Below are 27,307 nucleotides of genomic sequence, written 5' to 3'. Positions count from 1 at the left end.
GAAGTTTGGTCCTTTCATCCAGTTAATCCTGACTTCTGTCTAACGCTACCAGACATATATTCATTGACCTTTCCTCCTGCCAGCCACAGCTGGGAGGGAGATGGAATACAGTAGCTGTCTCGGTGTTGCATTCTGATGTGGGTAACTTTCCCCATATACTGTACCAAGTGAGTGTGTTCAACCTATAAATAGATTTTAAATATTCAATTCCATGCATGATATATCCGTAGGTAGACAGGGGGAATACAACATGGCAACATCCAGTTCATATTAAACCAAACACTGGACACCATAAGGACCTGACATTAACACAATGTTAACATGCTTTTAGTGATGTTTTATCAAAGTTACTGTAATTTCCTATATTTTTATGAAAATTGTAGTCCATAAAAATATATGGGTGAGATTCAACTAATGAGCTCTGCACAAGGACATCTGCTTCTGCTATTGGCCTTTCCCTGCCTCCTCCCTCCATGTGCCACTCATGCTCCCCAAAATTTAATTCCTCCCTACATTTATCTAAATCGCCACAAAGAAATGCGGAACCAGCAGGGATGGGCAAATCTATTTTCTGGTCCATGTCATATCTGTTTGTTTTTTACCCAAAATTCCAATCCACAACCCAATTATGTTGTCACAAAACTTGGATAATATTTATTTATTTAGTAAGTGAAATTCCTATCCCATCCTTCCAAAGGAACTTGAAATGTGAAAAGCAAAGTTGCCCAAGAAGTGCAGTAACAGCTGGAGCATCCCTAGGATCCAGGCATCCCCTTCCCTTCAGTATCTGCAACCTCCAGGGTTTAATAATGGGGTTACGCTGCTCCTGAAGGAGCAGGTTCATAGCTTGGGGGTACTCCTGGATCCTTTGCTGTCGCTTGAGGCCTAGGTGGCCTCGGTGGTCCAGAGTGCCTTCCATCCGCTTCGGCTGGTGGCCCAGCTATGCCCCTATCTGGATAGGGATCACCTAACTACTGTTGTCTATGCTCTGGTAACCTCAAGGTTAGATTACTGCAATGCAATACACATAGGGCTGCCTCTGAAGACGATTCAGAAACTTCAGCTGCTGCAGAATTCGGTGGCCAGGTTGCTCACCGGAACTAGACGGTTTGAGCATATTACACTGATCCTGGTCCAACTGCACTGGCTACCAATTAGTTTCCAGGCCCAATTCAAAGTGCTGGTTGTGACCTATAAAGCCCTAAACATCTCAGGACCACAATACCTTAAGGACCGCCTCTTCCCATATGAACCTACCCGGACCCTGAGATCATCTTCTGAGGCCCTTCTTCATGTGCCTCCTCCTCGAGAGGTCAGGAGGTGGCAACAAGAGAATGGGCCTTCTCTGCAGTGGCTCCCCGTCTGTGGAATGCTCTCCCCAGGGAAGTTCATCTGGCGCCTTCAATATACATCTTTAGGCGCCAGGCAAATACATTCCTCTTCAACCAGGCCTTTGCCTGACCTAACATCCTATACCCTTTTTAAAATGCTGGCTCTCTTTTGGGGGGGTGTAATCTGGTTTTCGTTTTGATTTTATGTAAGTGATTTTTAATGTGAACCACCCTGAGACCTTCAGGTATAGGGCGATATGGAAATAAAATAAATCATAATAAGGGCATTCAAATCCTATTTGGGCATTCTGCTCACATATAAAGCCTACACACAAGTAGGGAATGGACATGTTAAGCTCTTCCCCCTGTGTTGCTGTCTCCATCTGCTCCTGGAAGGTGATCGAGATAAGATCCTAAGAAAAAGCTCTGCAGCAGGATCAAGTCAATGCTCCACCTAGTCCAGCATCCTGTTCTGAGAGTGGCCAACCAGATGCCTGTGGAAAGCCCACAAGGAAGACTTGAGTGCAACAACACACTCCCCACTTGCGGTTTCCAGCAACTGGTATCCAGAGGAGCGCTGCCTCCGACCGTGGAGGCAGAACAAAGCTATCATAGTGACGCAGGGCCTAAAGCTTCACACCCTTGTCACGACTCGCGTGTAGGATTTACATGTGAGCAGGCTTGTCCAAATAGGGCTTCAATGTAAATGAAGCGATTCCCCCCCTCCCCCCAAGCTTTAAAATGAAGGAAAGCAATAAACTATTTTTACACATTCTTCCCAGGGGCAAAATATTGCTTGGAAAACACAGTGCCCTGGCACAAACAACTTTGAGGAATGATTTCTGGATGCCACACAACAAATGATTTGGTGCCCCAAAGAACCCATCTGTTAACATGGAAGAAGTCATACTTTCAATAACCACCAGGGATACTGTAAAGGTTTACAAGATGTATACCACTTTGAGTTTTTAGGGCCCCTTTGCAGGACCAACAGAACCAAGGGAGAAAGTCCTGACCTATAAGACTTCAGGCTGCAGGGGCTCAATCCTTGGTAGTTTCCCCCTTTGGAAATAACTTCCATAGGGAAAGTATAATATAAAAATATAAAATAAATATTTAAATATAAAGTTGCCATGCCATAGAGAAGTGTTCAATAAACACACAAGACATAACCGGCTGTACGTTTGAAAAAATAATATATACTATTCATTGTATTGAATTGTAGATTTCAACAGAAGTGGCTCATAAAGTTCAGCGAAAAATGTAGAAGACCCAGTGGATCAGTTCATTCTCTAATCAGTTTATGCATGAGGTCCATATATGTGAAACTGTCTATTCCACCTGTCTGTTCATAGAGTTCCCCCCTGATGACACACTAATTTTCTACATGCAGGGATTTTCCTTTGTTTTAAATTTTGTGGGACATTATTCAAACAGCTTTACCGCTTGCTCCTGTTAATCACATAAAGAAGACTTTGGGGTGGGGTGGGGGGGATTTCCCAAATGATCTTTCATGCCATAAACTGCATGACTTCGCATGCAATTAATGCATAGTTCTTCTTAACAATACCTGATATCTATACAGACAGTTTTCCTTGTTTCCCAAAACTTATCTTCATATGCACGAGAGGGGGCAAGGAGTTGTTGCTACTGCTTGCCCTTCTCCAGCTTTTAAAAAATGTATCTCCTTGGCCATGTCAAGGCTAGAATGAGGAGACATTCTAGATAATTGGAAGGGAAGCAGCTGCAGTTCATTGGTATGCTGACCTGTCCCCAAATCCTACTTCCCATTGCTGAAGCCTCTTTCCTTCCTCCTCGCTGTACCCTTGGCTAAAAATCATGGTGAAAGAGGAGAGGCAGAGATAGGGCAAAGGAGTGGATTCAGTTAGGTGGCTGCCCAACGCATTGCAACCACTCTTCCTCTTCCGAGCACAAGTGCTCATGCGGCAACAGCAAGCTGGAAAGTACAGCCTGCATGAGAGGGTCTAGCTGAGCAGGAAGATCTGTATGGCGCTCTCCAGATGATGCCAGACTCAAACACCACCTGTCATTTAATGACAAAGTGCTGGCAAAAATCAACTAAGTTTTTCTGCGAATTGTGGAAGAACTGTATTAAACCGCACAACTGAGGCAACAACAGGGCCATTCAAGGCGGCAGCCTATGATCACCTCACTTCACCTCCACCCAGTAGCTCTCTTGCTATTTTCACTCCTCTGAAGTGATCTGTGAATGTCAACAGGACAGTGTCTGCTGGAATATTGCTCTGCCATGCGCTTCATGCATAGACATATACTGTGCCATCTCTATCCAAAAAGGCGGATGGATGTTAGGCTGAGTCAATCTCTCTTCTTCTTCTTCTTCTTCCTCTCCCCCCACACTTGCTCCTTCTCCAACTCTCACCCCTTCCTTTAATGCACTACGAACAGAAGATGCCAGTGTACTGGTGGAAATTCTTGATGTGTGAAAAGCGTCATCTGCTTAGTTCAACAGTGGCTGTGAGAAATTCTGGCCTTATTCAAACATTGACTCTGTGCTTGGCTCCCTCAAAGAAGAAGACGCTGAAGGAATTCTAATGCAGAGGGCTTGGTACAGATGAGGGATGAGGAATGAATTTGATTCAGTTCGCATCTAAGTGTGAACCTACCCAATTTGCACTTTCCGGAACAAGACGTGAACCAAAGCACAGGCATCCACCAAAATTTGCACTTTTCCGAATTGTGCAATGCAGTTCCTCAGACAAATAGTGTGTGCATAAGTGCATATACTTAGGGTGTATATTGCATTATGAAAAATATGCTTTGCAAACAAGGCATATAATAGGCATAATTGCATACAAAAAATGTGTCTATTGGGAGAAATTAAAACAAAACTGCTGATGAATTTTCATGAGGTCTTTTTTAAAAATCACAAACTGATGAGGAAACATTAAGAACCATCCTTAAGATTGGAAAATTAGAAACTGGGAGAAATTGAAATTGACATATAGTAGTCACCTGTCCCTGGTCAAGATATACCTGGAAAGGAGGAAAAGAAGGAAGCCATATAGCAGAGAACTGTGTTCCCTACTTGTAGCAGGTCAGGAAGCTTTTGCATCTACCCAGCTTGCAAAGAGACTGGAATTAAGGCCTTTTTAATGTGTTTGTATGTTCTTATCTTCCTTCATGACCTTTGGCAATGGGAACAGAAAAGTCACAAGCACATATTGAATGTTTCCCAGCAAACCCCAGAGGCGATAAGTCAGAGCGGTTAAAGCTTACTTTCCTCACCAGTCATTCCCTGAAAGCGTTCTAAGGTTTTATTATTTCCCCTTTTGGCAGGCTTACTTTCTTCCTGTTGAAAGTTTTATGTACACTTTCCAGTTAGCAACACAGAGCCCAACTTGCTCGTGTCAATAAATGCTGTTGCCCTAACTTCCTCGGACTCCGAGTAAAAATGGAAACTAAGCTGAGTTCATTTTAGAAGCAGAAAGCAAGGCAAAGGCATATTGAGAACAATTTTGGCATTCTCATGTCACAGCCAACACGTATCTCTCAAATGTCACCAGCCCCCTCTAAAAATTCCTGCTTAATCAGTGGGAACCCATTTTGCAAGCCCCACAGTCATTCCTTCCATCATCAAGTAGCATTTGAAATATTTAGTGGCTTGTTAAATCTAATGAGTGAGATTTATTAAGAGTCACTTCCCTTAATAGCTGCCCGCGTTTCACAAAATGTTATTCATTAAGGTATAAATATGAAATAGGCAGCTGTTAAACCTTAATAACTATGTTTAATAGCTGGGCTGGCATTTCCCACCCTCTGCAATGGCAATACTTCCTCTCCACTGCTAGCAGGAAATGCTACTCTCCAAGGTATCATTAACTTAGTTAAAATATTTTTACCCCCTGTTTAATCTGAAGATATCAGGGAGGCAACAATAGTTCGATAAAATAACAAAATACATCAATAAATATCAAATCACAGAATGAACCTCTTTCTCAGCAGGGTATCATCAACAATATCAGAAAACCCATGTTTCATCCCCTAAATCACAACTGATGGCTACATGTCAGCGAACAAAGGCTTCAGACATACTTTAAAAATGGATTCCTATAGTAACATTTCAAAACATACTGGAAACAGGAATCTCCTCGTGGTGAAACAAAGCCAGCCATGTTTTCTGGGTTCTCTCTCCATTTGAACTGGGTTCCCTCTCGCTCTCTCATTAATCATGAGAGCCAGTGTGATGTAATGGCTAAAAGGTAAAGGGGCCCCTGACCATTAAGTCCAGTCGTGACCGACTCTGGGGTTGCGGCGCTCATCTCACTTTATTGGCCGAGGGAGCCAGCGTACAGCTTCTGGGTCATGTGGCCAGCATGACTAAGCCGCTTCTGGTGAACTAGAGCAGCGCACGGAAACACCGTTTACCTTCCCACCGGAGTGGTACCTATTTATCTACTTGCACTTTGACGTGCTTTCGAACTGCTAGGTTGGCAGGAGCAGGGACCGAGCAACGGGAGCTCACACCGTCGCGGGGATTCGAACCGCCGACCCTCTGATCGGCAAGTCCTAGGCTCTGTGGTTTAACCCACAGTGCCACCCGTGTCCCTTGATGTAATGGCTAGAGGGCTGGATTAAGATCAGAACCCTCACTGGGTGACCTTGGGCCAGTCACTGCCTCTCAGTCTAACCCACCTTACAAGGGTAGTGCTCAAACACTGCTGGGGTGGGGGGAGCTGTTAAACTGACTTCTGACTCTCAAGAACCCCAACCAGTAATTAGCCAGCATAGGATGAATGGGTGAAAGGCTAGAGCTGTTAAGAGGCTGCAAGTCTCCAGGATTATTATTAGTATTTGTTTGGGCCACACATATCTGCAACATTTTGGCTACCTGCAATTGCTTCCAAACAATATCTGGAAAGGGGGAAAGAAAAGCAACATTAAAAGTCTTAAGGTGTTCCACAGTGTGTGCGCCTATGCGTTATCTCTTCTCTATTTCCCTATCCACAGGAGATGAGAATTCACTAGAGCTCTCAGATAAGCGAAATAACTTTGCAAGGAAAGTGCGCAGCTTCTTTGCTGCCTTAATGCACTCCACCAGGAAGCAAGACTATTCATCAGGAAAATAACGGAACAGCGTGTGTGGGATGTGTGAAGAACTGAAGCTACAGCAGTAGAACGCTTACCTGGGTTGGATTGTACAGTTCCTGCAGTGGGCTCCTCGACCCCTTCCGGCAGCAGATGTCCATTCCAAATGGATTCCTACGTATTACTGGCAGGAAATAAAGAAAAATTAGTCAGGTTTCTCAAATATTAAATGATTCTTAAAGCATAAATTAAAACAATGAACACATTTCAGAAATGAGGCTGGATTTCTTAAAAAATGGTAATGAAAGAATTAACCATAAGAGTGGGTCTGGTGAGGTGGGTAGGTTTCAGCTAACTAAACATAGCATTATTATAATTTGTTGTTGTTGTTGTTGATTAAAACACCTTCTTGTTCCAAAATGCAGCAGGCAGATTACTGGATAGGGTTCTGTTTATAACCCCCCATTTTAAAACAACGGCATTGGTTGCAGTTCCATTCACAGTGCTAAAGTCCTAGACAACTTTGCTCCTCCAAATCTGAAAGATCACCTCTTTTCCTACAGACCGCAGCGGGTGCTAAGATCAGCTTTTGGTAGTCTCACCACTCTCAGAAGATTTGGCACAGGTGGCAAGGAAGAGGGCTTTCTCTGTGGCACCCTAAATTGTGGAACTCCCGCCCCACAGAGATGTGCCTGACATCTTCACTATCCAGCTTTCATCACTGAAGGCCCACCTCCTACCCTGCCCTTTGACAAGTGAAATACATACTTTTAGAACCCTATACTTGTGATTGTAATTTTTTAAAGAAACTGCTTTAATGTTGTATTTTAAATTGTAACCCACCTGGGGACCTTGGGGTGAAAAGGAGGTAATAAATCAGAACAAAGTAAAATAATTATAATATATTTAATACATTGCCAATTGTTTTTTTTTTTTTAAGCAGGCTTTGTGTTGATATATACACCTTTCCCAAAGAGAAACAATGAACAACATAATTGCATAGGTATTGGGATCAGCTGACTGTCACATAAGTGATTCTTATAGAATAGATTCAGTTTGTAAAACACACTGAACTTTACCCAAGAATCTTCAGTCAGTTGAAACGCAAGTTTCAGCTTTTAAATGCCGACCATCTTACAAGGAAGTGTTACCAGCGAAACTGCTAGTGTGAAGTAGGAAAACAGTAACCAGCTTCTATTTGATTATTTTTCTCATTCTCAGACATTTTTATCTAGGCTAACTTGTCACAAGCAAGTGGAAACTGCGAACACCTTCTTATCACCTCATTCACTTGCCAGAGCAAGGAGAATCCATCAATCACTCTAGTGCTCTGGAAGATGACATCATCACTCCTAGCCTTTAAAAAGTCCCAGAGACACTGCACCGTGAATCAAAACCAAAGGACCTACGCAACACAACAAGAGCTGAGCTGGTGCATTTCTTTCTTTGTTTTTATAGGGCTTTTAGCGTAGTTTTCCCATCTTTAGCTTCTTATACAGTGGTACCTCGCAAGACGAATGCCTCGCAAGACAAAAAACTCGCTAGACGAAAGGGTTTTTGGTTTTTTGAGCTGCTTCGCAAGACGATTTTCCCTATGGGCTTGCTTCGCAAGACGGAAACGTCTTGCAAGTTTGTTTCCTTTTTCTTAACACCGTTAATACAGTTGCGACTTGACTTCGAGGAGCAACTCATAGAACGCGGTGTGGTAGCCTTTTTTGAGGTTTTTAAAGACTTTGGTGATTTTTGAAGCTTTTCCAAAACTTTCCTGACACCGTGCTTCGCAAGACGAAAAAAATCGCAAGACGACAAAACTCGCGGAACGAATTAATATCGTCTTGCGAGGCACCACTGTATCTTCTAAAGAACACTTGCAAATTGTTCCCAATTGTTTACCTAAAAGTAAATATTCCATCAGGCTGCAGCACTGGGAGGGATGAGAAGCAGGGCAACTGTCTCAGCAATATTGAGAAACAAGCACCACACCCTCAACTGTTTCCACCCCAGATGGTCATCGTAAGAGATCCGTGGGTGCAGGACAGTTGGATCGACTCTGCCGTCACGCCCACCCTCTGCCTCCCCTCTCAGAAATGGGCAACAACACTCAGTGTTTGGAAGGAGGTGAGCAACACCACACTTCCAACTGCTACTGCTTTAAAGCCTTGATGGTGAACATAATAACTGGGCAGGCTCACGTAGCAGGAGAAGACGGTCCTTGAGACATTCAGATCCTGACCTTTAAAGGGCTTTAAAGGTTAGCGCCGGCTGCACAAGCAATTACTTAAACAAATTGTGTCCTATCTAATGCTTATCATATTAAAATCTGTAAGAAAACTGCAAAACATCTCTGCAGAAGCGAAACAGAACATACATCTTTTTTTGTCTTGAAAGAAAAATAAATGTCTCTCTTTCTCTCCTAATCTAAATTGAAACATTAAAAAGGTAATTATCTACTGAAGGGACCTGCTGCTTTCCCCTCAAAGCAATGAGAAACTCCACAGTCTTGGAGGTATCTTGAATAGTTCTAGTAAACAAACACACTAAATGATTTGATTTTCTTCACCATTTAAAGTACTGGAGATTACCGTGGGCTGCAATTTTAATTAACTTCTGAGGATTTTTAGTCAAACAGCTCAATAGAGCAATTGCTTAAAATATTGAATGTTAAACACATGTAGGATACCAATTGATCTTCCGTATGCACAGATACAGGTATTTGGAGGAGGAGGAGGAGGAGGAGGAGGAAGAGGAAGAGGAAGAGGAAGAGGAAGAAGAAGAAGAAGAAGAAGAAGAAGAAGAAGAAGAAGAAGAAGAGGAAAGTTTTCCTCAAGAAAACATTGCATAACATCTTCAGGCTATGCCAGACTTGAGCTCCTACACAAGTGTTAATTTGGAGCTTAAGACAGGGCTGAGTTTAAATGCCTTCCCTGACAGCACCACACTTTCTGCCTGCTGCAAAGCTGGATGGGGAATGTTTTGGTGGTGGCAGGTCAAAAAGAGTAGACAGCAATTATGCTTCCCCTACCATCAGGCTCCAGGGTGAGCACATGGAGCACTGGGCTTCAGCATAACCCCATGTCATCATTGCCATTAAGCCCATCAGAATAGGGGTCAATGAGCAATAAACAAGCCAAAGCAAAAGAAAAGGTGAGCCAGGAGGCAGTTTCACAAAAACTTTCATTCCCTTCCCTTGTGCACAACCATTCCACGCTAGAGTTGGCCAGTTCAGATGGAGCAATGAAAATGGTTTCCTATCCTGGCTTGCAGAGCAGACACAAACCATACTTCGCCTGCTCCGATGAAGCACCAAACTATGATGTGCCTCCACTCAGGACCAGATGAATGGAACACATGAGTCTATGGCTTCTCCACTTGTTCACAAAACACCAAACCATCTTTCGGTATTATGCCTGAACTGTCTCACATAAACCAAGGCAAGAAATAAGCAGAGCTCGAGCGTCACTCTTGGCAACATCACAAGAATGTAGTAACAGGGAGCTTACACATTTTGAGGCAGGGCTTCAAATAAAGGAATAGATGTTCCCGAGTTTTGTATTATGTGGGGGAAGGGGAATTTTCTCCACTTTCTGCATAACGTGCATAATTCCATGCACTCATATTGCCTCTTACTTGCCTTTGCTGTAAACTAGGAAGATCAAAATGTAATAACCTTTCCTTATAGGGGATTTGCTCTCCCCAACTTGTGGAGAACGATGGGGATGGCAACTGGGGGAGGGCCAAGCTCATCCTCACTCCCCGCTCATGTTTTAAATCAGCAGGCCTGAATAGGGCTAGAGCTGTTTGCACATTAGGCAAGGACAGATGCTTAGAGATGCCAAGTAATGTGCTTCTTAGCAACATCAAGTTTTTTATGCAAGGCTTGTTTGTGAATGCTATATAGCAGTTGTTTATTTGGCTGACAAATGCACCTGTGCCAATGGCAAAGCAGTTTCTAAAAGAGCTTCTTGTCCTTTTCATCTGCTCAAGATAAGATAAGATAACACCCTGTGGTGTTATATTGACACACCAGCTCACTAAAGGGCAAGGCTGATTTGCCCTTGTAGTGCTTGGTAGTCTGATCTACCTGTGGTTTTCTTCAAACGTTTTCAATGAAAACTTTTTAATAAAGCTGAACTATAACTATAGTATAAGTTCCAAGCACACCTTGCATGCAAGAGATCAAGTCTTTGGCGGCTTGGCTAAGTCAAGACTAGAATTTGCTCTCTAGCTTTAAAAATATATTGAAGAGATGAGGGAACCTGTGGCCTGCCAGATGTTGCTGAACTGCAGCTCCCACCATTCCTGATTAGAGAGCCAGTGTGGTGTAGTGGTTAAGAGCGGTCTCGTAATCTGGGGAACCGGGTTTGCATCTCCGTTCCTCCACATGCAGCTGCTGGGTGACCTTGGGCTAGTCACACTTCTTTGAAGTCTCTCAGCCCCACTCACCTCACAGAGTGTTTGTTGTGGGGGAGGAAGGGAAAGGAGAATGTTAGCCGCTTTGAGACTCCTTAAAAGGGAGTGAAAGGCGGACCTCACCTGGAGTACTGTGTCCAGTTCTGGGCACCACAGTTCAAGAAGGACACTGACAAACTGGAACGTGTCCAGAGGAGGGCAACCAAAATGGTCAAAGGCCTGGAAACGATGCCTTATGAGGAACGGCTAAGGGAGCTGGGCATGTTTAGCCTGGAGAAGAGGAGGTTAAGGGGTGATATGATAGCCATGTTCAAATATATAAAAGGATGTCACATAGAGGAGGGAGAAAGGTTGTTTTCTGCTGCTCCAGAGAAGCGGACACGGAGCAATGGATCCAAACTACAAGAAAGAAGATTCCACCTAAACATTAGGAAGAACTTCCTGACAGTAAGAGCTGTTCGACAGTGGAATTTGCTGCCAAGGAGTGTGGTCTATTCCAACTCTATGATTCTATAATTCTATGATATCAAATCCAAACTCTTCTTCTTCTTCTTATTGGCTATGCTGGTTGGGGCAGATGGGAGTTGAAGTCCAACAACCTCTTGAATGCCACAAGGTCCCCATGCTCAGTACATAGGCTCAGTTGGTACATTATGGGTAAGGAAGGTTAGCTACAGTGACTGGCCAGCAAACTAGAATTCGAAATCATGTTTTAAAGCAGGTTTGCAAGCCATGGTTTGTGGGATGGTTTTGATTTCCAAGCTGACAAAACTGTTAATTTTGTCCATCACTCTGCACCTCAGAGATGGGAGTAAAGTTATTAAGCTGAATACTAAGAGAACAGAAGCAGAAAAGCACATCTAAACACTGTTTAGCCAACTGTACATTTGGAAACTCCAGTAGATGTTTGGGTTACAATTATGGACGGCATGTAGTTTGTTGTGAAGTTTGAAATGAGTCATAAAGTCTTGCTCTTTTATTGTACCCCTAAGAAATGATATGAAATTAAACCTAAACCTACAATACATGACCCATTCTGTTAGACAGATTTACTTTCAATGTGATGCTTATGAGGATTTCAGTACATTGATATTCCTTCCTTGAACCTGAAATCTGTGTCCAACCCTCAATGACATCAACTGAGCCAAAAATTGCACAGCCACAATGCCCAGCTGTGTTGGGCGAGCTGAAAGCCTATGCTTTACTTTGCTCCCCCTCCCCCTCCCCGCACCTCTTGCCAGTCACAACTACCTTTCATGTGCCACACTCCTAAGCCTTCCCCATGACCACTTCCTTCCATTCAATGTGAATGGGAAGTGTGCTATCTGGGGCCAACAAGCAACTAAAGGAGAAAGAAACTTGATCTACATCTTCGCCAAACAAAGTCACATTTGAAAACCAAGGGCCTCGAATAGGGATGGGGAACCTGTGGCCTTCCAAATGTTGTTGGACTCCAGTTCCCATAATCTCTGTCCACTGAGAATGCTGGCTGGGACTGATGGGAGTTGGAGTCCAACAGCACCTGGAAAGCCACAGGTTCCCCATCCCTGACCTAGTGAAATATAGAGCTCTGAAGAACAGCAAAAGGACAAATCTGCTTTCCATCATGTGAAATTTCAAAGGGATAGGTATATTTAAGTGATGAGTTCATCAATAGCCTTTCAGCAGATTGGACAACAGGAGAATACCATGAAAAAATCCCAGCGTAGATTGTGGTTTCTACCAACATGGGTGCAGAAACAACAGTTTGACCTTTAGAATGCCAGAGTCTCAAACTCCCCATTGGTATTTCCATTGAAGCACAGCACATGTTCACATTTCCCAAATCTTTATGTGAATAGCAGCATCCGCTAGCTACTGGCTTTTTAATCTCCTTGGTAATGCTTTATTTACATTGTTTATGCTGTCCTAATTACTCCTTGTTTGTATCATAAACATAAACAAATATTGGGAATTAGCTTAAATTAACTGCATCTCATCTTACTTTTCTAAGGATATGTTAATATTTAATTTTTCATTACACAGATGCAAAACAAAGTGACAAAGCATCCTAATATCTGGTTGCTTAAAACTCATATACACATCAGTTGCTGATTGTATCTGTGCTGAAGATACCCATTTACATCTTGTTTGGGAGATGGCATACATCCTGCAGTACAGCATTAAGAACATGGAAAGAATAGGACTGAAACACAATCAATTGGGGGGAACGGGACTGTAAATGGTAACAAAAAAATTAAGCCATTCAAGTCAATGCTTCTCTTAGCAGTGATTTCAATGCAAGTAACACGCAGTAGGTATTGGATCTGAAATCTAATGACAGTAGTTTAATAGGTTTAAGAGAACTGGATATAGTTCCTTTTGCTTACCATTGTGTCCACATGCCATTTCTTTTACCTCAATGTTCCCTCTGCTGAAACACTTTTCACAGGCTTTCAAAACAATAAAAAAACCTGTAAAACCTATTCAAATCACTGTAGCCACAAGCAACAATCCCTTTTTAAAGCCACATTTGACACTCACCAGCTGTGTGCTGTGGCGCCACCACTGCAGATGGCCAGAGGACAGTACTGCAGCCGCCATTTCAGCAGAGATCATGTGACCCAAGGGGCCAATGGGATTCTACTTGCTGCCTGCAGCCCAGATCGTCAGTTTGAACAATCCATCTCTCAGACACGGACTGAATTCCCCCTCCCTTTCCTCCCTGCTTGACTGCCTGCTTGCCTCAAAACAAACCACCAGCTCTGACACACAGCTTTCTTCCACAAAGCAACTTCATTTCCCCCTATGATTCATTAAGCGCTATTATTCTGGGACTCGCCAGACTTTGAGGTTTGTTACATGTAGTCTAAGACTTCAGTCTTCCTATTTATCCCCTGTCTGGAAACTAAGCATGCTAGGAATTTATTACTAAATATCTGTCTAGCAGATTGTAGTTTGTTTTCATTTCAAGTCAAGAACAAGATAGGAAGATCGAAATCTGAAGTGTGTTTTCATTACAGTTTTTCTACAGGTGATATCTCTTGTTGGGCTCACATCTACTGTGATAAAGAGCATACAATCTTCTTTGAGATGCCCGTTCAAATTTCTAGCATGTCCTTGTACCTAAAAAAAAAAATATGTGTATGTGCACACTATTTACTCCATTGCCTTAAATGAAAAAAGAAAGGAAGTGGGATTGAATAATTGGTCTCTTCTTGTTCTTAGGAATCAAGAAACAGAAACTGTATCTGCTATGTATGCTAAAGTTACCTTTAAAAATCCATTGCTGGTACTGTATATTGGTTGGTACAATGTGCAGAGAGCATTCTCTCTCCCCACCATTCACTTCAGGCTCGTTCCATATTGCTTCTTACCAGTACCAAGTTATTTCTTAGCCAGAGGGAACCACAAAAATATAAGAAAGTACAGAAGTCATAACTTTGAAGGTGGGTTTCTTTCTGAATTATTATCTGGGTATTTCAGTACTCAGAAGTAGTGGGGAGGTTTGTATGAAGATTTATTTTATTTTTATTCTACAGGAGTAGCCGTGGGCAAGTCACCACCTCTGAAGCTAAGCTTTCCCTCCAGGGAGCTGTTAGGATATGTGATATGAGGAAGCCTAGAACACGGGAAGTGCTTGAGGAGATATTTAAGTGGAGGCTGAATGGGCAGCTGTCCAGGATGCTGTCACTGAAGATTCCTGTATGGAGCAGGAGCCTTGAAGGGACCCTACGGTCCCTTCCATCTCTTCATATTCTATGATTCTATGGATGGTGCACTAAAACTGAGCGTGAGATTTCTCTTTGCTGTGTGTGCTGATCAGAAAGCTCCAGGTTATTTTTGTAATGCATTTTACCACACCAAGAGCTGGTTCTCCCTACCTCTCCCAATTTTATCCTAACAAGAGCCCTGGAAGGGAGATCAGGCAGAGAGAGGGGGGGGGAGAATGACTGACCTAAGCTTCCCCCCCCCCTCATTTAATTCCCACAACAAGCCTGTGAGGTAGGTTAGGCTGAAAGGCGCCATGACCAAGTAAGGATTATGAACTCAAACTAAGGCCCGTGGGCCGGATGCGACCCAATTGCGTTTCTCAATCCGGCCCATGGACGGTCCAGGAATCAGTGTGCTTTTACATGGGTAGAACGTGTCCTTTTATTTGAAATGCATCTCTGGGAACCTGCACAAGTGACGCTGACACAAAACCCCACATATATTAAGTATAATAGAAACATCTCCACCCCACCCAACTTCCCACCCATCTTCCCACCCACTTTCCCCTTCTACTTCCTAATTTCTCAACAAATGAAACTGATCTGTAAAAAATGTTACTTGGAGGGGGAGGAGAGACATTGCACATACTTTGGTAAACTAAGAAAATCTTTAATAAAAATACATTTTTAAAAATGCATCTCTGGGTTATTTGTGGGGCATAGAAATTAGTTCATTCCCCCCCCCCAAAAAAAATATAGTCCGGCCGCCCACCACATGATCTGAGGGACGGTTGACCAGCCCACAGCTGAAAAAAGGTTGCTGATCCCTGTCCTAGCCCAACACTCAAACCTCCACACCACACCAGCTATAGTGGAGAACTGTGTAGATAGTGTTTTGATATCAGAATAAGTCCTTGGTGACCATTTGCTTTTTAAGGATCCCATCTCAGCCTCTGAAATTTGGTGGAAAACCAGGTATTTGCTGTAATCATCCTTACAAAATAAATAAATCAGTTTGTGGCCTGCCTGCCTGCTCTATCATGGAGCTTGCTCAAAAAGAGAAGAGAAGGAGGGCTTTAAACAGAATAGCTGCTTTGGTGACCTATAATTTTAAAGGCATCAATCCAGAAGTGTGGTTAGAATGTAAAAAGGTCACTTGCTGCCGCTGCAGCTGCATCCTGGATCACAACATTTCAGGATCCCAGACAGATACGCAGCCTGAATCAAACTGCAAGTCACTCCTGACAGAGTTTTACTAGCACAAAATTAAAGCAGCACAGTGTCAGGCGTTCTCAGGAATTAAAAACTGGAATCGGCAGGGCAGGCCTGGCCCACCTATTAGGTGTGGCAAAGCAGCCACCTCAGGCAGCAGAAGCCCCTGAGCTGCCCCCGCCCCCAGAGACAGTGCCAGAGAAACGGTGTGGGCATCATCACAGATTTCCAGCGAGATCTTGCCAAAATATTGTGAGATACTGCCAGAAATCGGCACCAATGCCAGCACGGCTTCTCTGCCAGTAGGTGGTGTGGTGCTAGTGATGGCAAAGGCAGGCAGTGAAGCGGAGGTGATGGGATGGGCAGCATGGCAGAGCAGGGTAGCACTTCCTGTTTGGCCTGGGGAAGGGCATCGCTCAGGGATAGAAAGCACATCCTTTGCATGCAAAAGGACTATATGGTCGCTTCAAACTTCTCTCAACCTTCAGAGGAAGCATTGGCAGCCAAGCACTTGCATGAGGCAAGGAAAGCTGCATTCAGGCTCCTCTTTTCAGAATGAATAAATTCAGCTTTGCATTTGTCAACAGCATGTGAACAGACTCTGATTGTTACTTGCATGCAAAGGGGATGCATCTGAGCTCCTCGCCTCCAGCACAAACAGGTACAGGCTCTGCTCTCCCTACCACTTGTAATCAGGGTCTGGTGCATCATACCGTGCCCTAGAGATTACCTGCTCAGTGTAGCTATTTCACTGCCTGCTGTACTTGAGAACTAATCTCGATTTTGCTACCGTGTGACCTGAGTTTAGAAATGCTTTACAAAAGCACTAGTGGTTTGGGAGATGCAATTCAATAGCAATGAAACTGTACAACCCTTTGACACGTAATCATGCATCTATGATTTGGGGGGTTGTGGGGAAATGAATATTCCAAAGTTCGTATTTCATAGGTTCTTTGACAGGGCACACCATTGGAATTGGAAACAGCTTGCTTCCCTTCGTGGAGTGTTATTTGCCATTTTACTGCTAGACTGCAAGCAACAGGTATTTGCTGTTTGTTTGTGGGGGTTTTTAAGGTTGTCTTCACAATGAAAACTTGTGAAAACACAAAAGCTGCCTGTTGTGGTCTGGGAGTTGCCAGACATCCAGGAGGCTTTTGTTTTCAGATCAGACTCCAGTGTGTTGTTGTTGTTGTTGTTGTTTAGTCGTGTCCGACTCTTCGTGACCCCATGGACCAGAGCACACCAGGCACTCCTGTCTTCCACTGCCTCCCGCAGTTTGGTCAAACTCAGCTTCATAGCTCCGAGAACACCATCCAACCATCTCGTCCTGTCGTCCCCTTCTCCTTGTGCCCTCCATCTTTCCCAACATCAGGGTCTTTTCCAGAGAGTGTACGCTTCTCATGAGGTTGGCCAAAGTATTGGAGCCTCAGCTTCAGGATGTGCCCTTTCAAATGACCATTTCTCCATGTGAAAAAAGCACTCAGTGATCCCCTTTACCATGTCAATCATGAACAGGTCTATAGATGTGTGTGTATGTGTGTGCGTTGTCAAATTTAAAGAGAGGAGGCAGAGATAGATAGAGAGAGAGTTTTTTAAAGAAAATAAAGAACCTCCTTTCCCAAAAAATTACCTTTAGTAGGAAATTTCTGAATAAAAGTAAATCCCTAACTCCTAATTACCATGGAAGAAGATTCACACTGAAACATTCTGGGCTTTTGGATCAAATTTCATACTGTCCCATACAGAACTGTTTCAGATTTATTTTGTTTATGTGGGGTGCCCTACTGTTTCCCACCCCATTATGAGAAACCTTGTTACAACACCATATAAAATAAACAACATTTTTTATTGATTTATCATAAACATGTGGACAAGCTAACACATAACCATACAAACAATAACATGGAACATATTCAGAATAAAAAACAAATTACAGAGATGCAGTTCTATATAGTCATGATTTTAAGATGAGTCTGTGTTGTCCACCACAAAAAGTAGTGAGCCTTCAAACTTAGACCCTGTTAAAAACAAATCAAGCACCAATTAATATTATGTGCTCATCAATTAATCAACCACAAGCTGACTTGACTAGTCTGATTAAATATAATAAAGCTCTGAGCCTACAGGCTCATAGAGGGTAATTTTTAAATGACCCTGTAATGAAAATAGGCTGCTTTATGTGTGAAATTAGTTGCATAAAAAGGAAAAGAATGCATTCAATTCAACCACCTCCAAAAAAATTTTAATAGCCTATACAATTACAGTAAAAGCAGTGGATACTAAAATATATAAAAAAGAAGCTTATCTAGATTAGCAAAATTATTGGAGTATGGTTTAATATGAATCTTAGCAGAAAGAAGCATGGGAAAACTGATGAAGAATTCAACTAAATCGAAATGGATTTTAAAAATGAAACTTAGCTACCAAAGACCAGCGATTATTCTTACTTGCTCCATTTTTGTTAAATGACTGGAGATGAAAAATCACAGGCAAAAGTAGATGAGACAAACCTAATGTATCTTTGCCTTTAAATGCAAGGTTTTACCACAGTTCTATTTAAAAAAAAACACACAAAAATTGCCAGTGTAAGATAGAAGCAAAAGAAGCAAGGACATGGGGGAGATTTACCCTTCCAGCCCCACTGTGCTTCTGATCAAGATTGGAACCAAACGCCTGCAGTCCTCATTGGGTGGCGGGGGGCACACTCATAGTCAATAGTTCTCCCCATTCAAAGCAAATTTCAGGCACAGGGACCTTCTAATGTGGATCAGGACCAGAACAGCTGAAAAATATTTAACCCCACTGCATAGGCTAGGAAGCAGATCCAGATTGCCCCTCCCCTTAAACACACACACACAGAGAGAGAGAGAGAGAGAGAGAGAGAGAGAGAGAGGCAAAGGTATATAGCTACCATATTAACTTGCCTAACGTTCAAACTTAAGCATCAGAGAGGTGTATGTAGAAAACACATAGACCATTCCCATCACCCTAATAATAATTACAGGTGGCACATCGCTTGCATTTTAACTGTACAGTGGTACCTCAGGTTAAGTACTTAATTCGTTCCGGAGGTCCGTTCTTAACCTGAAGCACCACTTTAGCTAATGGGGCCTGCTGCTGCTGCCGCGCCGCTGGGGCACGATTTCTGTTCTCATCCTGAAGCAAAGTTCTTAACCTGAAACACTATTTCTGGGTTAGCAGAGTCTGTAACCTGAAGCGTATGTAACCCGGGGTACCACTGTATATCAAAGGCCTACGAAAGCTATGTCTAGGCTCTGCTTTACATTTAACCTCAAAATACATGAAAATGAAATTGGGTCTGGGCTACATTCACAAAGCTATCTGCATGCAACGAACAGCAAAAATATGGAAGTGGGCCATAGCTCTGAGGCAGCAGAGCACATGCTCTGCACCACAGAGGAAGTTGTCTCATCAGAGCAGGACTTTGTGGCAGGTGTCTGGAGCCCCAATCATGGAATGGGGGGGGGCACAAGCACAGCAAGAGTGACTTATCACACTTTCAAGTAGTAGTAGTGAGTTTTCCTATCTGCCCTTCACCCTAAGGCCCAAAGGTGGGTTACGCCAGTGTGGTGTAGTGGTTAAGAGCGGTGGACTCATAATCTGGTGAACTGGGTTCGCGTCTCCACTCCTCCACATGCATCTGCTGGGTGACCTTGCGCTAGTCACACTTCTCTGAAGTCTCTCAGCCCCACTCACCTCACAGCGTGTTTGTTGTGGGGAAGGAAGGGAAAGGGGAATGTTAGCCGCTTTGAGACTCCTTCGGGTAGTGATAAAGCGGGATATCAAATCCAAACTCTTCTTACGATGACTTAAAAGTCCATATTAAAAACAGATTAAAATGAATTGCTATGCCATCCTGGTTCTCTATAGAAAACAGGAACTATTCACAAGTCTGGTGCTTACACCCACAATCTCAAGTCTCCCTGACGACATACTTTGCTCCCTTTGAGTTTTAGAAGGAGGGGTGGGGGGACCTGTGGTCCTCCAGATGTCTTTCGACTGCACCTCCCATCAGCAGCACCCAGCATGACCAAGGTAAGAGGTGATGGAAGTTGGCATTCCCACCCCGATTCTGGAGTGAAAGCATAGCTCTGTGTCTCCAGAGCACCAGCACACCTGTGATTCAACAGCACCTTCACTTCCAATACAAGCAAAAGCAAACATACCCTACTAGTAATAGCTGCATTTGTTAGGGCAAAAGCTGCCAGTGTAATGTAGCTGTTAGAGTGCCGGACTAGGACCTGGGAGACCAGGGTACAATTCCGCAGTCAACCATAAAGTTCACCGGGTGACCTTGGGCCAGTCACTGCCTCTCAGCCTAACCTACCTCAAAGTGTTGCAGTGGGGATTAAATAAGGAAGGGGGATAACCATGCACAGAGCTCCTTGGAGAAACAATGAGATATGAATGTGATAGATAAATAGGATCAGGGGTTATAGAGTAAACCACAACCTTCTAACAAACTCTTGCTGTCATCTGGCTGGCTCTGGAATGGCAGTACAGTCACCACAAGTGTCTGGGAAGCCTTTACCTTCATTTTTATTAACATTCTTCTTTTTAAAGAGAGTTTGCAGCAGGCTTTCTTGGCTCGGCCTCACAAAAGGTAGAGAATTGCAAGCTTAATTTGGTTTCAGGCAAGGTTAGATGCCTGAAAAACTGGAGCTTCAAAATCACTGCCCCCACCCCCTTGCTTGGGCAACTATCCAAGGCAAAATTTTGCAGAGTCAGGACAGGATGGAGCCAAAAGCCTTCACGCAACTGCTCTCACTATTCTCTTTAGAGAGCATTGAGAAGATCACTAAGCACAGACACCTTGCCAGGACTGTGCTGAGACAAGCAGTTGGGAAGATTGAAAGAACGTTGGCTGCTAGAAAATGATCTGCTGCAGAAGATTAATGGTTCTTCTGTGGGTCCGAGAGACTTGGGGACGGAAATGGGCAAAGGGCAGAGAAGCATCTCTGGGTAAGTGGCAAAGATGGGAACACAAGCAAGGGTAGCACTTCAACTTCCAGCTTGTGGGTGGTGCAACAAGCAGAGGCAGTAGCCATTTTGTGGCACGTGCTTTTTAAAGGAAGTACATGAGAAAATACCCCAGCGGGGTCAACCTGACTTGGGCTACAGTCTGAAAATTTTGGAAGTCCCAAATAGGCAACTACACAACTCTTTGAACCAGTGTTCCCACATCACAGAAACATAGGAAGCGGCCTTATAAGACCATTTGTCCATCCAGCTCAATACAATCCTACTTACTGTGACTAGGAAAACCTCTCCAAGGTCTCTGGTAGAGATCTTTCCCCTGACCTGTCAACTGGTCCTTTTTGCTGGAGATGTCAGGCTGAACCTAAGACCTTCTGCTTGCAAAACATGGACTCCACGACTCTGTAGCTCAGGGGTAGGGCAATCTCTCAATCTACACACACAATGGATGTGCAAATCTGTCCATTTCAGTTTCTCACTGTTCCATTCAGTACTCCACATTCCCATATCAGTTTGTGATTTATTTATTTTTAAAGAAGCCCTCATGAAAATTCATCAGCACATTCGTGTAGATTTCTCATAACTTACATATTTTTCTATGCAATTCTGCCTATCGTACACATTTTTGCATGCAAATTTTGCAAAACCTTTGCATGTTATTTTCACCAACATATGGGACATTACCCTAATGTATGCATTTTCATATAGATGACGTACTCAACTGAAGAACCACAAAATTTGGATAAGTGCAAATGTTCAAAAGATGGCTGTTTCTCAGTTCACATATCGTTTTGGAAAGTGAAATAGACAGGTTTGCCATTAAATATGATCTGAATCCAATTTGTCCACAATCTCTAACACAAACACACTTTTCCACCTTGCAAAGTTCTTAAATGCTGGTCCACTGAAGGTCATAGCCTAGGAGTCTCAAGTAAGATGCCAACCGTTTCATAGTTTGCTCTCTTATCATATTTGCTTAAACAGATGTCTTTCCAGCACAGCTGATTAGCATTCTGAACAGCAGGATCACTCTCCTTCTATCTACCTTATAGTACATGAAAGGGAATCTCATTAGCAAAACATCAGTAGGTTTACAAACAGCATTAACAATTCCTTCTGCTCATCTAACACCTTCCTTTAAGAATTTCAAGGCACTCTGATGACAAGTAATTAAGTTATGGCATACCCCCAGTGAAAGGGAGAACTCTGATTTTTTACCCATTTATATTACCATTCTGATTAAGAAAAACAAAACAAGACACTGAGCACCATATGTCCGGACCATACTTTCCATTCACCTGCCTTGCAGCAGCAGCAGCTCTCACATCCTGATTAGTGCTAGGATACATATTAATCCCATGCTGGTACTGTATGAGCATGTTGCCCTTACTTATAATATCCTTTGCTCACAGCAAAAACAAAAGAAAACTGCAAGAGCAACCCACAAGTCCCCTTTTGTACAGCAGAGCTAAAGAGCAAACAGAAGATCTGCTCCTAGAATGCCACCCTGAGAAGTTTCTGTACCCAGATAGCATTCTCTATTTGGGGGGTTCTGCCATTGAGTTTAAAGCTGCAATCCCATTCACAATTACTTGCTTATTTATAATTTGGTTGTACCGTAGGACAGTCCACAAACTTGCCTAACATTAACGGATTTCCCCCTGTGAAGTCTTATAATTTTAAAAAATCTACTCCAGATTCAGAGACCAAATAACCTCCCCTTCTTCTCTCCATTTTCCCTTTTAAAAAAAGGAGAGATGATTTAATTAAACTTTAATCCTGTAAATTTGTGGACTATGTAAAGACATCTTATTCAGTAACTGGTGCCAGGATGGAACAAAGATGTAACACGTACCATGAGTCCTTTTGAGTTTATTTCCCTACCATTCTGCCAAGGAGCTCAAGATGGTATTGCAAAGTGCTTCCCCACCCACTTTTATCATCACAATGACACTGCCTGGTAGGTTAGACTTAGACACAGCAATTGGTCCAAGATCATACCACAGACTTCATGGCTATGTGGGCATTAGAACCCAAGTCGTCCCAGTCCCAGTCTAATACTCTGAACACTGCAACAACAAAAAACCTGGTGGTAGAGTGTCAGTGCTTCTGCTGCATTAGCTGTGGCTGTCATGACCCTGGAGTCATGTCCCCCATTTTTGAAGAGTGAGGGGGAGGACGTGCAGGTCCAGTCCCACAAGTGCTTTCAGATTAACCTGTGAGGCCCACTCAACAGCCTGAAGATGCAGCACCACAATCTCTGACTCAGAGGACTCGACAGCTAAAAACCCAAGAAGACCTGAGGCTCCTCCACAGTAGGAGATGACTGAAGGAGGCTGGGTCCTTTAAGTAGAGCAACATTTTGCTGCTCAGGCGGTGCTAACTATTTGGCTGCATGAGCCCCTGCTGCTGTAGAAGGACTCTGCTCCAGCTTATTTCTTTCTGGAGTAATGGCATAAGAAGAGCCTGGTGGAAGAGGCTCATCTTGTCCAGTATCCTGTTCTCTCAGTGACCAACCAGCGAGCAGGACTTTCCTTTTCCTCTCCTGTGTTTTCCAGAAACTGGTGTTCAGAAGTGTTACTGCCTCCCAATTGTTTCTCATGGCAATTGCAGAGCGCTGCGTTTCCCAGAGTACAGCATGAGCCTTGCCTCTTTCCTGAACCTTGCCCCTCTTTGCCTCATGAACCTTGCTAGGCCTCACTTGCCACACCACAGAGCCCAACAGTGGCAAAACTGCAGGTGGGGGTGCGGAAGGCAAGGAAGCAGCAGCCCTGCTTGCATATGAGGATGCAGGCAACATGAGTGCTGACCTAGTAGGGTAGAGAGACAGAGTTCCCTTGTCCAGTTTGGGTGGGGGGTATCAAAAAAAGGAAGCACCACTACACTTTGTTTTGATGTACGGCAAGCAGCATTTTTTCCTGGTCTCCATGCCCTTTGAAGAAAGCATATAATAGGATCTTGTCAGGAAAGGAGAGTCCTAAAATATATATCTTTTCCCGTGGATAACTCTCCATCACAAATATAGTTTATCTGTGAGGGAAAGCCAGTGACTGCATAATTTCATGGTTGACTCATGTTTTAAGTGGTTTCCAAATTAGAGGGAGTTACACAGAAACATGGAGGTGAAGGTAAAGAAGAAGCTAAAGTGCTCTTAATTATAAGACAAGCAAACAATGAATATAAAGCAATGGCTTTATTTATATCCTCTTCCATGCATGGGGTCAATACCACACGCCTCAGATGCATTTGCTGAATTCTGCCCACACTACAGGAAAATCATCAGGCCCTATCATTTCCAACTCCAGTGCATGGTGATCGTGTTTCCTGCTCATATTTGGATATTTCCACCTTAGAAAAAGCAGCACATCCTTTAAAACAGGGTTGGGGAGCCTTCAATCTGCAGCCGATTAGGCCCACCAATACTATATCCTCACACCAAATGCCATATATATTTATTTAAACAATTTATATACTGAATAACTACAATAGCCTCTAAGTGGTTTATAAGGATACAGCACAAAAAGTAAACAATCAGTTAAGCTACAAAATCAAACATCAATTAAAAATCCTCCTGTCAAAAATATTCAGTAGGTGCTGGAAGTTCAACAGGGAGAGGGCCTCAGCTGGAAAGGAGTTCCACAAAATTGGGCCCACAATACTGAGGGATAGGAGTCATGCATTCAAGCCATGAGGGAACACTAACAGTGACTCCACAAAGATCTTCAGGATCATGCAGAGATATAAGGAATGAGGCAGCGCTTAAGGCAGTGTTTTTCAAACTTGGGTCTCTAGCTGTACTACAGTTCCCATCATCCCTAGCTAACAGGACCAGTGGTCAGGGATGATGGGAGTTGTACTCCAGCAACAGCTGGAGACGCAAGTTTGAGAAACACTGCCTTAAGGAATCGTGGAGCAAAGTTGTTAAGCAAAGCTGCAAAATAGTGCAGTAACCTTGAGCTTGGCCCTGGTGTGGGGGAAGGCACTGAAAACTTTCGAGCACCCGAGTTATGTACTGATGAGAGCCTGTCTCCGTCAAAAGTCTAACTGCAGAATTTTGCTCCAACTAGAGCCTCCAGACCAGGTCCAAGGGTAGCCCCACATGGAGCGTGTTAAAGTAATCAAGTCTTGAGGTTATCAATGCATAGGTCACAATAGCCAGACTATCCCTGACCAAAATTGCTGTACAATGTCACGAGTGGAACAGGTAAAGTTGGGGTCGCATAGGTTCCCTGGCAAGCTGGGGTTGCATTCAATGCCTTTTAAATGTTATGCCAAATGCAAGTCCTGGTGGTATTTGTTCCACTATTTCTGGTGCATGAATAGGACTCAAGAGGCAGCTCTTATGTAAAACATTTGGGTGTATAATTGGTTCAGCAGCAGACCTCCAAATTGCAAAACACAAATAAGTATAGCATAACTAAAAGAAACAAAGCTTAAATGTGTTACGTCCATGGAACTATTCAAGCATGTGAATTTTCAAATTAGCATATAAGGATTTGCAGGACCTACTTTTGATAACTACGCCTTCTAATCCTGCAGAATAACTTAACACATTTTTGTCTTTCAGAAAAATAAAAAGGTGGAATAAGATCTACAAAAGTTTGAATATTCCTGGGATTATGAAAATAAAAGCATTGTTAATACACTTGAAGTGTTTTCTCGCCACAGTCAAATTAATAACTGTACTTTCCTTTGACTACTTTAACAAAAGAGAGGGGGAAATAGTCATAGACACTTTTTGGCAGCAAGTACATGGCCAAAGCAATGCTCCCAAGCCCACACAACAATTTAACAACCTACTGTGAAAGCAAATATAGTCCTAAAATGGAAACAGCTAAGCATCAGATTCCATGGCCCTGGAATCTCTCTCTTCCCTCTGCTAGACTATTTTAAAAAGAATCAGTGTCATCCCTAGAAGGACCAGGACATGGTAGAAATGCAGGCATACAATAGTTTTTGAATTACCATCCAATATACAGATTTCCCTCTTGGGGAGCCAATAGGGTCCTGGCTGGCCTTACCTAATGAATGCTTCAAGCTTGCTCCTCCATTGTATGCAATATATTGTGAAGAGAAGCCATGCAAACACAGGTATTGTGATTTCTAGGACCCAACCACCCAACTGACCTTGGCTACATTCCTGCCTCTGGCCTCTCAAATCATCATTTGCTGATGTAGCTCTTGACTTCGGCCTGACCTGGGCTACATAATCACATCTGTCACTTCCAGCTGACCACTCAAGAGACTGAATTCCCCATTCAGTTTAATAAAACAAGTACTTAATATATATAAAGTATATTTCTGAACAGGAACACCACAGGATTCTCTCTAAGACAGCACTGTAAAGATGCAACAAAATGAGTTAACCACTCAAATCTGTTTTTTTTAAAAAAAAAACCCTCAAGATTTCCTTCCTTCAGACTATCTAGAGGTGAGCTAACCTTGCTTTTGCTTTAGTGTGATCCTTTAAAAAAAATGGTTACTACTTGCCCCTTTAGCACAGTGATAGGGAACCTGTTGCCCTTCGGATGTTGTTGGGTTCCAGCTCACAGAATGGCCAGCCAGAATGGCGAAGGGTCAGGGATGATGGGAATTGTAGTTCAGCACCATCTGGAAAGCTACAGAGTTAGATTTTAAAGGCACATTCCCTTTACGCTGTTCTTCTACTGGCAAACGCACCACCACCCATCCTCCTCTGCCTGCTGTGTAAAGAAGTGGTCTAATGGGGTGGGGAATGAAACAGAGTGCAGTAGGTATGCCTTGGAGTCGTTAAAGGAGGATACAATATCCAACGTGGTAGCCCCATTTATAAATTGCTATCCTCTACTGTTACCATAGGGACGCGGGTGGTGCTGTGAGTTAAACCACAGAGCCTAGGCCTTGTCAATCAGAAGGTCAGCAGTTCGAATCCCCGTGACGGGGTGAGCTCCCGTTGCTCAGTCCCTGCTCCTGCCAACCTAGCAGTTCAAAAGCACGTCAAAGCGCAAGTAGATAAATAGGTACCACTCCGGCAGGAAGGTAAACGGCGTTTCCGTGCACTGCTCTGGTTCGCCAGAAGCAGCTTAGTCAGTTGTATGCCGGCTCCCTCGGCCAATAAAGTGAGATGAGTGCCGCAACCCCAGAGTCGGTCACAACTGGACCTAATGGTCAGGGGTCCCTTTACCTTTATCTTTACTGTTACCATAATTAAAGCTCTAACCATGTTCTCAACGTTCCCCACCCCCTAGCAGCTACACAAAACGTCTCGCTGAAAACAAGTGATTACACATATGCAATAAAATGAGATTCCAGTCAAACCTCGGTTCTCAAACGGCTCCATTTCCAAACGTTTCAGCTCCCGAACACTGAAAACCCCGAAGTAGATGCTCCAGTTTTCTAACGTTTTTCGGAACCCAAACATCCAATGCAGCTTCCACTTGAGTGCAAGAAGGTCTTCAACCAATTAGAAGCCGCCCCTCAGTTGTTGAATGTTTCAGAAGTCGAATGGTCTTCCGAAACGTATTATTTTCGACAACCGAGGTTTGACTGTATTTAATTGTTTTGTATGCAAACCTGGCTTCTGAATAAACATTGTGGATGAAAGAACCAAAATGGTGC

At 43.3% G+C, this 27,307-nt stretch overlaps 1 protein-coding gene across 6 annotated transcripts in view; it reads right to left on the bottom strand.

Annotated features, from left to right (window-relative positions):
- The window catches only part of CHST11 (carbohydrate sulfotransferase 11), a 199,226-nt gene that overhangs the window by 116,010 nt on the left and 55,909 nt on the right, over window positions 1-27,307 (bottom strand). For 4 of the 6 annotated variants that reach the window (XM_083462228.1, XM_083462229.1, XM_083462230.1 and 1 more), the window contains one exon: window positions 6,497-6,582. In XM_083462228.1, the coding sequence (XP_083318354.1) occupies window positions 6,497-6,582 (86 nt within the window). Of the gene's footprint in view, window positions 1-6,496; window positions 6,583-7,680; window positions 7,700-13,331; window positions 13,422-27,307 lie in introns of those variants that run through there. The other 2 variants (XM_083462233.1, XM_083462234.1) reach the window with 2 other exon arrangements.

This window comes from Podarcis liolepis (genome assembly GCF_965112155.1).
Source record: "Podarcis liolepis genome assembly, chromosome: 10".
Lineage (NCBI taxonomy): Eukaryota > Metazoa > Chordata > Lepidosauria > Squamata > Lacertidae > Podarcis > Podarcis liolepis.
This window is presented reverse-complemented; position numbering and strand designations above follow the sequence as displayed.